Source organism: Crocodylus porosus, unplaced genomic scaffold (assembly GCF_001723895.1).
Source record: "Crocodylus porosus isolate Cpor-Errol unplaced genomic scaffold, CroPor_comp1, whole genome shotgun sequence".
In the NCBI taxonomy this organism is placed as follows: domain Eukaryota; kingdom Metazoa; phylum Chordata; order Crocodylia; family Crocodylidae; genus Crocodylus; species Crocodylus porosus.
The window spans coordinates 7,254,237-7,264,301 of record NW_017728931.1 but is presented as its reverse complement, the minus strand read 5'-3'; the positions used below and the strand labels follow the sequence as shown (position 1 = coordinate 7,264,301).

The following is a 10,065-nucleotide window of genomic DNA, read 5'->3' as shown; positions in this document are numbered from 1 at the left end:
AGGCACTATTTCACAGTCAGGGCGGCTAGGATCTGGAACCAACTTCCAAGGGAAGTGGTGCTCACTCCTACCCTGAGGGTCTTCAAAAGGAGGCTATACAATCACCTAGCCGGGGTCATTTGACCCCAGCATTCTTTCCTGCCTATGGCAGGGGTTGGACTTGATGATCTGCTCCGGTCCCTTCTGACCGTGACAACTAGGAAACTATGAAACTATGAAGGTATATTACATCCACTGCTTTCCCTACATCCACAGAGCCAGTTATCTCAGCATAGAAATAATCAGGTTGGTCAAGCATGTCTTGCTCTTGCTGAATCCATGCTGACTGCTTCTAATCACTTTCTTCTGCAAGTGCTTAGAAATTGGTTATTTGAGGACCTGCTCCATGATTTTTCCAGGGACTGAGGTAAGGCTGAATGGTCTGTAGTTCCCTGGATCCTCCTTCTTCCCTTACTTAAAGATAAGCACTATATTTGTCCTTTTCCAATCATCCGGGACCTCCCCAATCACCACAGTTTTCAAAGATAATGGCCAGTAGCTCTGCAATCACATCAGCCAACTCCTAAGTACCCTCAGATGCATTTCGTCTGGCCCCATAAACTTGTACACATTCAGCTTTTCTAAATAATCCCTAACCTGTTTTGTCACCACAGAGGGCTGGTCACCTTCTCCCCAAACTGTGCTAGCAAGTGCAGTAGTCTGGGAGCTGACCTTACCCATTAAGCCTGAGGCAAAGAAGGCATTGAGCACTTCAGCCTTTTCCTCATCATCTGTCACTATTGTGCCCCCTCCATTCAGTAAGCAACCTACACTTTCCCTGACCTTTCTCTTATTTCTAACATACTTATAGAAATCTTTCTTGTTACTCTTCATGTCCCTTGCTAGCTGCAACTCCAATTGCACTCTGGCCTTCCTGACTTCATCCCTGCATGCCCGAGCAATATTCTTATATTCCTCCCAAGGTGTTTGTCCAAGGATCCACATAATAGCAGTGAGTACTTAAACCTTCTCAAGTTTTCCAAAGGAATGGGTCTGAAAAGTAGAGCACAGCTCAAGAATTGTATAATCTGGCCCATAAATGCCCTTCATTTTCAACACAGAGCCATTTCCTATGGGAGGCTTATTGTCCCATCATTCAGGACTCTTTCCTGCTCAGAGTGGCCAAATTACGTTATAATCTAACTTGGTTACAGGAGTCCCTTTTATGTATTAGATGAAGGGCTAGTCACTGCCCCATTTTTCTTTGGATGGCCCTTCCTTGTTCTAACAAATATGTTCTTTATTTTGCAGATGCAAGTGCTTGTGACAAATGCCCTGATGATTTTTGGTCCAATGAAAACCACACATCCTGCACCCCCAAACAGATAGAGTTCCTATCATGGACAGAGCCCTTTGGAATAGCTTTGACTCTCTTTGCTGTCCTGGGAATTTTCCTGACCTCTTTTGTTCTAGGGGTCTTCACCAAATTCCGCAATACACCCATCGTCAAGGCCACAAATCGGGAACTGTCCTACCTCCTCCTCTTCTCCTTACTGTGCTGCTTCTCCAGTTCACTCTTCTTCATTGGCAAGCCCCAGGACTGGACCTGCCGTTTGCGGCAACCAGCCTTTGGCATCAGCTTTGTCCTCTGCATCTCCTGCATCCTAGTAAAGACCAATCGTGTCCTGTTGGTCTTTGAGGCCAAGATTCCCACAAGTCTTCACCGCAAGTGGTGGGGCCTCAATCTGCAGTTCCTTCTTGTCTTCTTGTGCACTTTTGTGCAGATCGTCATCTGTGTTATCTGGCTCTACACTGCACCTCCCTCCAGCTACCGAAACCATGAGTTGGAAGATGAAATTATCTTCATCACTTGTCATGAGGGCTCCCTGATGGCCCTGGGCTTCCTGATTGGCTACACCTGTCTTCTGGCTGCCATCTGTTTCTTCTTTGCTTTCAAGTCCCGGAAGCTCCCTGAGAACTTCAATGAGGCTAAGTTCATCACCTTCAGCATGCTGATCTTTTTCATTGTCTGGATCTCCTTCATCCCTGCCTATGCCAGCACCTATGGCAAGTTTGTATCAGCGGTGGAGGTGATCGCCATCCTGGCTGCCAGCTTTGGGTTGCTGGCTTGCATCTTCTTCAACAAAGTCTACATAATCCTCTTCAAGCCATCACGCAACACTATTGAAGAAGTGCGCTGCAGCACAGCTGCCCATGCCTTTAAGGTAGCAGCTAGGGCCACACTGAGGCGCAGCAACGTATCACGTAAGCGGTCTAACAGTCTTGGTGGCTCCACTGGGTCTACCCCATCATCCTCCATCAGCAGCAAGAGCAACCAGGAAGATCCATTCCCTCCGCCAGCCTCTGCAGAGCAGCATCAGCAGCGTGGCTGTAAGCAGAAGGTCAGCTTTGGCAGTGGGACTGTCACCCTGTCACTAAGCTTTGAGGAACCCCAAAAGAATGCTGTGGCCAACAGGAATGCCAAGCGCAGGAACTCCCTGGAAGCCCAGAACAGTGATGACAGCTTGATGCACCACAGGGCCCTGCTTCCCTTACAGAACAGTGAGCCCCTAGGTGTGGAACCTGGCTTCCATGCAGTTTCAAGCCAAGAGTCCAGCTCACAAGAGTCCATAGTGGGAGAAACCAAAGATGTACAAAGCCCAGAAGAAGAATCTTCTCTGCCATCAGCAAATTCTCGGAATTTTATAGGTACAGGAGGTGGCTCCATCACAGAGAACACAATACATTCTTAACAGAAGAAAACTATACAAATTCCCACCTCTGCCCAGTGGAGCCAGATCACCTGTTTTCTTCTGAATGGAAAAGACACCAGAGATACGTCTGTGACACAGCCACCCCACCTTATTTTTAGTGCCAGCAGGGTAATACTTACTTCTGAAGGACATGCAGGTGGAAGGATTATCAGATGTCTGTGGCTTGGGACCCTTAAGCTGAACTGTGTTTGCTCTAAAGAAATCAGGACTGAAACATCTCAGAAGGACAAGTTTAGATTTTCTCCAGCAGAGTTTTAGCAGAACTTTGCATACTGCCTTGCCTTTGTCAGTCCTATCTGCCAGACAATAGCTCATCTGGCTATTGGAGGAGTTTAGGTAATTCCATTATCCTCTGCTTTTACACTGATGTATAATATTCCTCTTCCCCTTTATGTATAATGGTCCTGCTTTGTCTTCTATGTGAAATCTCTAACCATGTTATACAAAGGAAAGGACTTGGAGCTCTACAAGAGTAGGACATGTGGTCAACTTAGGAACAGTGAACTCATAAAAACAAAACACCAAACACCTTGTACAGCCAGGGGTCAGAACATGTAAAGTATTTAATGTGATAGACAGTGCTCCCTGCTATTTATACAAGATGATGTTCCAATCCCAGATTCCTGTTGCTGCCAATGGCAGCAGTAAAGAATGATGGACAATTTTTTTCATAAACATCAGTGCATTAGATCAGGTTACTAGTTCCCTGTTGGTTTGTTCCAGTCAAAGCCTCTTCAGCTCCAGCCCACCTATTTTGGTGGAAAGGGAGGACAGTATGTCATCCCCAGGAGAATGCTGCGAGAGCTCAACAAGATATATCCATGATTGATTATGTTGCTAGTAGTTGTATGCTTAATGAAGCGTCTTGGCTGTAATGTTTTGCATGACATACATGGCTAAACATTTCACACAACAGTCTATTCTGTGCTTTTCCGTATTAGTCTCACACACACATTAGTGCACTAGTCATGAGAATGGTGATGGAATGGTGGAGTTCAAATGAAAAGGACTGGAGATGCAGAAATGTCCCCAAGAAGTAGAGAGGCAAGACTTTTTTGTGCTATCTTTTATTGGACCAGTTAAATAGATGGGAGACTTGGGAAAGGGCACTTAATGCCCGGAAGCTTCTCCAACATAACTATAGAGGCGGACCAATACAAGATATTACAAAACATCCTTGTCTCTCATTAACTGGACCATCACAGCTACAACAGTGCTCCAACCCAAAAACAAGGTAAGTTTGGATTGCTCAAAAAACAAGTATCTGGAATGCACATACATGGGCAGATGGCTGGGTTGGGGCTTGGGAGCTTCATTAAGGCTTTTGAAGGTTAATGGGGCAAGCACACAGGTAACTGGAAAAATATTGAATATTTTATAGCACCACCAGGAAGCCAAGGATTTTGTTGGGGTTCTACAGGGTGTGGACTACAGTGAGAGTTTCCATTCAAAGCCATCTGAGAGGGGCATATAATAAAAGAAGGGTCTGCTGTATCTGAAGAGGAAGCTTTAGTGACTGAAAAGGGGCCAGATGAGACCTTCAGAAACACAGTCCTCAGTGGTCCTCTTACAGCAGTAATGCCTCTGGTTTTGGATAAGCTGTACCATGTTCCTCTCTATCCACACAGAGGGTGTTTGAGACAAGGGGACTCAGATGTAAAAATTTTGTCCATTGCTTGATCAGAGAAACAACGTTCCTAGAGGGCTTGGTGGACCTCTGCTCTATAACAGTGGTCAGTTGGCATGACTGTGTAATACTTTTCCTTCATGAAACAATAAGGTACTCTGAATCACTCAGATGCACCTTAAACAGAGACAAAGCTCTGAGAAAATGCCTTGGGAAAAGCATCATCATTCTCTTATTACTCTTGTTGTCATTTGTTTTTTAGTCAGGGCAAAAAAATAAAATGACTAAGTGATGTTGTCATATAAGGACTTGTTTTCATTTCTGCTTGGTGAGCTGAGAATGAAGATTAGGTACTGGGAAAATGCAGGAACTAGTATAAGCACATTTTCAAGGTATGGATAAATTAAACTTTTTGCCTTTGACCACGTGTCCATATGCACACCTTCACTGTGGGCATGCAGGCACCATAGCACTCAACCTCAGAGTCATCTGGCAGAGCAGGAGCAGTGGGGTGCACTGTACCCTGCCTTTTTCTTGTGCTCTGTGCTGAGGGAATACGTCAGCGCTTCCTGCTCTCCCATGCTTTTTACCACCTACTGCCTCAAGGCAGAGCACATTACTGGCTCATGATTCAAGGCCCACAATTCTGACTTAAGTCCTTGGACAGTTTCTAATGTTATTTTTTTCCATGTTCTTTTTTGTTGTTATTGTTGTTATTTATCAAATGTACCTGTTTCCTTTAGTTTAAAAAATAGTTAAACTTTTTGCTGAAGGCTGTGGCCTCTCCCCTGACATAGAAACTTAATTGTACCTGTGCTATGCTGTGCTAGCACGCTGGCCTTTTTCTTCTCATCAGTCAGTTTACCATTTTATTTTGGCTGAAAGAATAGAAGCCTAGCTTCTCTCTGCACACCAGGATTCAAAATGTGCCCCACTGTCCTACAGTGGTACTGAGCTGCCTCAAGTGAACATTCACAGTGCCTGTACTGCCTCAGACTCCTGTGTTCCCAGAAAGTGCTCCCTACACAGGTCATGTAGCTGTAAGTCCAGAAAGGAGCAGGACAAATCTATGGGATCTGACACAGATCCTAGACATCAAAATGAAGCTCAGTGCCATACGTCCTTCAACAAGATTATCCTCGGCCTTGGCTCTGGTATATCCTTTGAACGTCTACAGTTCTAATCCTAGTCCCTAAGACATACCCCATCCCAGAGCTGCAGGAAGAAACCTGATTCACCTTTGCTATACTTACTGTATTCTGAGATGTAGCATCCCCTCTGCCCAGTGAAGCCTGTAAGAATGTAGGCACCAACTTTATGGCCTCATCACCCAGCTTTCAGTCACCCAGTTAGCTCCAAAGAAGGCTCCCCTTGACAGCTCAGTGGCTTCTGAGCCAAGTTCCACACCAGCACTGAAATCCCTGTCCTGGCTTCCCCCAAGCTTGAGAAACTGTTGTCATGGAGACTGCCCCACCTTCTAAACTTTGCACTGACATCTTCTCTACTAGCTTCTCCATCTCTTCAGGTTCTGAGTGATTTCCAGCTGTCTGTATAATGTACTGTTGACCCCGCCCATGTTCTGGCTTATATTCATAATTCCAGCATTGGGCCTGCCTTTGGATCTGACTTCATGGCACCCCTGTCACTCTTGGCTCATTGGAATCTTCATCCAGTTCTGGCTATGAGCACATTTCTGCTCAGTTTGCAGATCCAGTTCAGCAGTGCAAAGCCTCTAGAAAAGGCCCTCTAGAAAAGCCTCATGGGCTCCCTGACATGGTGGCAACAAGGAAAGTACCCAACTTTCCCAGGGTGACCCTAAGGCAAGAGGGCCTTTCCACTTTCTTTGTCATTGGGGATAGCTGGGATTAGTTTTCCAGATCCATTTTTGAGGATAGGTGACTTCCAAGAGGCTAATCCATTCCCATTCTCCACTCTGATAAATTCTTACCTCTGCCCTCCTCCACATACTAAGGCCCTCCAGATCTTACTCAAAAAGTCAATGAGCCTGCTCACAGGCTGGTTGACACACTGCAGCCCTCTAGGTCTACTGAAGTAACTTTGTCTATCAGTGAGGTACTGATAGGCCAAGTCAAGCAAGTCTGAAAGACTTCTGCCCTTTGCTCTACAAATGAGAGTAGACAGAAAGTATCAAGATGTTCCTCAGGTGACCAAGCGTTTCCATATCTACTTGGTGCCCTCCTCCCTGGTGGGTATAAAAATATAAGAAGGCCTGGCAGATATGCTCCACTCCTAAGGAAAGAGCCTAAGCAAGTTAACCTTTTTGTTCACAAATCTTAATTCATCTGATACTTTTGAATAGCTAATTATCAAGCCCTAGCTAGGTAGGACATCTGTATCTATAAATACATTGCCAGTTGACTCTTAACCAAGGATTCCTAAGAGAACCGGTTTCCCCTTACGTCCAAGAGCCATAACCAAACATCCCTACAAGTGGCTGGATGCTGTGAATTCTGTTGTGTGTTTAATAGAGGTAGCCAGAACCCAGCCCCACTCCCCCACCGTCTGGGCCTAGGTACACCCCCACTCCCTGCCACCAGAGAGGACAGTCAAGGTCAATTGATCTCTTAGCCCTTCCCATATAAACTTCTGACCCAAAGGGGAAGCATCTGGGTAACAAGGCTCAAACTTGTACCTGGGCTGCTGCACCATCGGCTTGTCCTGCTACTATCTGATGGATTCCTTGGATACCTGACCCAGGTAGCCTCCTGACCTCACTCTGGGTGTTCCCATTCCTCTGGTATGGGGTGCTGGAGCCCCACACCTACTGGCATCAGGTTGCAAGTGGAGGAGGAGCAGCAGGAGTGGTACTACAATAGTGGGGCCCCAGGACACAAGCATGCTACTGGCTTCCAAGGAAGGGAGTCAAGGTAAATGAGTGGTTCTGGGAGTGGTGAAGGGGACTGGTTCAGGGTCACCCAAAGCCCCCAAGGCATCCACAACCAGTGAAGACTGTAGCAAACCCAACCCACAGAATCCCCAACTACTGTTATCCATCCATCTTTGAGTCCCAGATCAGAACTGCTCATTCCTTGTGTTGACTACCCTCCTAGACTCAAGCTCCAGGTAATTTCATAGATAAGACCATGGCATGAGATCTACAAATCCCACTAAGTCAGCAATGGAAACTTGAAAGCACAGAAACCACAGATGGTTTGCCCCTGGATTCAGGGCCTATGGAGTATGAAACCACAACCCTCAAAACGAATCTCCTTGGAACCAGGGAATCCATACACTTTGGGACCATTTGCTTCCCATACTACCCCTTGATTCTAGCGTTTTCCTGAGTTGCACACTATGACCCCCTGATCAAGAAGAAAGCACAGGAGCTCACCTTGAACTCAGGGTACTACCAACAACACCATTGGCAGGCCAGGAGGACAGAGCCCCCTACAATCCAAACTGGAGGCCTACCTGCTGCAGAGCCCCTCCCCCCAACCCCCTCTGAAAGGCACTGTCTCCAGAACATGAAATCTGTTTACCTAGGAAATACCAGGAGTTTGCAAACATCTTCAAAAAGAAAAATGTAGATATTCTTCTTCCACACTTGGATTATGATTGTCCCCTCAATCTACAGCCAGGTGTAAAAATTCTGGTGGGGTGTATTTATGCCATGTCAGAACCCGAATACTCTCTGGGAAAAAAAAATCTGGCACAGAGCTTCATACGCGGGTTCACCCTGCTTACTAGGGAGGCCATCCTGTTTGGAAAAAAAAAGGATGGGAGTCTCCATCTATGTGCTAATTATTAGGCACTGAACCAGATTACTGGTCACAATCAGTATCCTTTACCCCAGATCTGAGAAGTGTTTGATTGGCTCAAAACAGCTCTATCTGTACCAAACTTGATCTTTGGGGAAGCTTATAACCTGGTCCATATCACCCATCAAATCAATCCGATCACTTTCAAATTGCACCTCCCTACAACACTGAAAATCCACCCAGTCCCAGTTTCACATGTCCCTGTTCAAGCCCTACACAGAAAACATGCTCCATTTCCAATCCCATCCTCCTCCACCACTCATAAAGGTCCATGGCCAATAAGAGTACTTGGTCAAAGAAATTCTTGACTCAAGATGGTGAGGAAAATTACTCTACCTAGTAAAGTGAGAGGGGTATGGACCAGAGGAATGCACAAAGGAACCCATAGAAAATATCCTCACTCATGATATGGTACAGAACTTCTGCAAGGATCACCCAGCAAAGCCTGGACCAGTGCCTCCTAGAGGAAGTGGGCAGGGGTAGGGGAAGACTAATGTCAGGCTGTGGTTTTGAACCTGGGGCCTTGGCCTGTCTGATGCTGTAGTTTACCTCAGTCAAGGTACCTGACCTCCTGCATACCTAACCCATCTAGCTTCCTAGTCTGCCTGACCTTCTGGATCCCTGACTGTTCCCCAGACAGATCTCCTGGCTTCTTCTGACCCTGAGATGACCCCCAGACTTGGTCATCCACAGCCTGGCATGACAATGGCATTCCACATCGCTGAGGGATATGGGTTTCCCAAAAATGTACAGATTACCATTGAGGACCTCCCTTCTTGGGGAAAGGAGCTGTTCAATATCAAACTGGATGAGGCTCTCCCCACCCACATGCCCTAAGGAAGTACTCCCTAGCTCCAGAAGAAACATAACCACCAGGTGTACTCTACCTTGAGGCATTTCCCTGCTTCCCCTCCACCTCCCTTAGCTGTGTGGCTTGGAAGACATCCCAGGAAGTGTCAGAGGTTCCATGAAAGGACTGCAGTCTTTGGCTACAGCCACACCATCTGGTAACAGGCAAACTGTGGTGGTATGCTCGAGAGATTCATTCCACCCTCAGAGGTGTTACAGGGCAGTGGGGTATCTGAGGCAGCAGTAACACACAGGGCAGCAGTGACATGTAACTGTTGGTGCCACCAATGCAGTTGTGTGTCTGTGGCAACAGCTGTCATTTTTCTGCCCCTACACCCAAAGGTAGCATCAAGAGCTGCTGCCTGGGTCACCCTGCTTCAGTTACCGTACTGGTGGCTGCCCCTGCATTCCTACACCATATACAAGGGATGGCATTCAGATAAGACCAAACAACGGTGCAATTATATTCTGCAGCAAAAACAGGGTAGCAATCAATCCTTTTCCTTATACAGGGAAGTGTTTTGCCTATAGCAGTGGTGCATATGCCACCAAATACATCTCTGAGCAATGTACCTTCCCGCCCTCTGAACACCAAAGCAGCCCTCTCTGCAGGCTCATGTTGGTTTTTTAGTCAATATTTACAGGCTGGACTCATCTGAAAGTGGACCCTTTTGTACTGGACCTTAGGAGAATGTGTTACCAGATTGGCCCATCACTTTGGGGTGTGCTCATTTATTACAGATATGTTTCTAGGGTCTTGGTAATTCTATTAATGTGCTGCTTGTGTTACTTGTGTTTCTATACAGAGCTGTATATCTCCCTTCTGCAAGGGGGTTAAGTCCTCACCCCCAATGGAGCTGTTTTGCAGGACTCAGTTTCAATGGGGTTGGGTTCCTCCAGTCACCAAATCAGTCATATATACACACAAATTAATGTGACACACCTGACCCAGCCAGGTTGATCAGCATGGACAGGCTGACACCCTCATATGCCAAGAATCAGTTCATCAGAGCAACAATAAACTGCAGTCAGACACAAGCACACAGTTAAACAGAAT

At 46.4% G+C, this 10,065-nt stretch overlaps 1 protein-coding gene and 1 long non-coding RNA gene across 2 annotated transcripts in view; one reads left to right on the top strand and one right to left on the bottom strand.

The window, feature by feature from the left end:
- CASR (calcium sensing receptor) overlaps positions 1-4,802 on the top strand; it is a 125,290-nt gene extending 120,488 nt beyond the window's left edge. The window contains exon 8 of the mRNA XM_019544129.1: positions 1,291-4,802. Within this exon, the coding sequence (XP_019399674.1) occupies positions 1,291-2,732 (1,442 nt within the window). The 3' untranslated portion in view covers positions 2,733-4,802. The remainder of the gene's footprint in view (positions 1-1,290) is intronic.
- The window catches only part of LOC109316225, a 16,678-nt gene extending 6,981 nt beyond the window's left edge, over positions 1-9,697 (bottom strand). The window contains exon 1 of the long non-coding RNA XR_002102766.1: positions 9,047-9,697. This is a non-coding gene — a long non-coding RNA (uncharacterized LOC109316225). The remainder of the gene's footprint in view (positions 1-9,046) is intronic.
- Between the last annotated feature and the right edge of the window lie 368 nt (positions 9,698-10,065).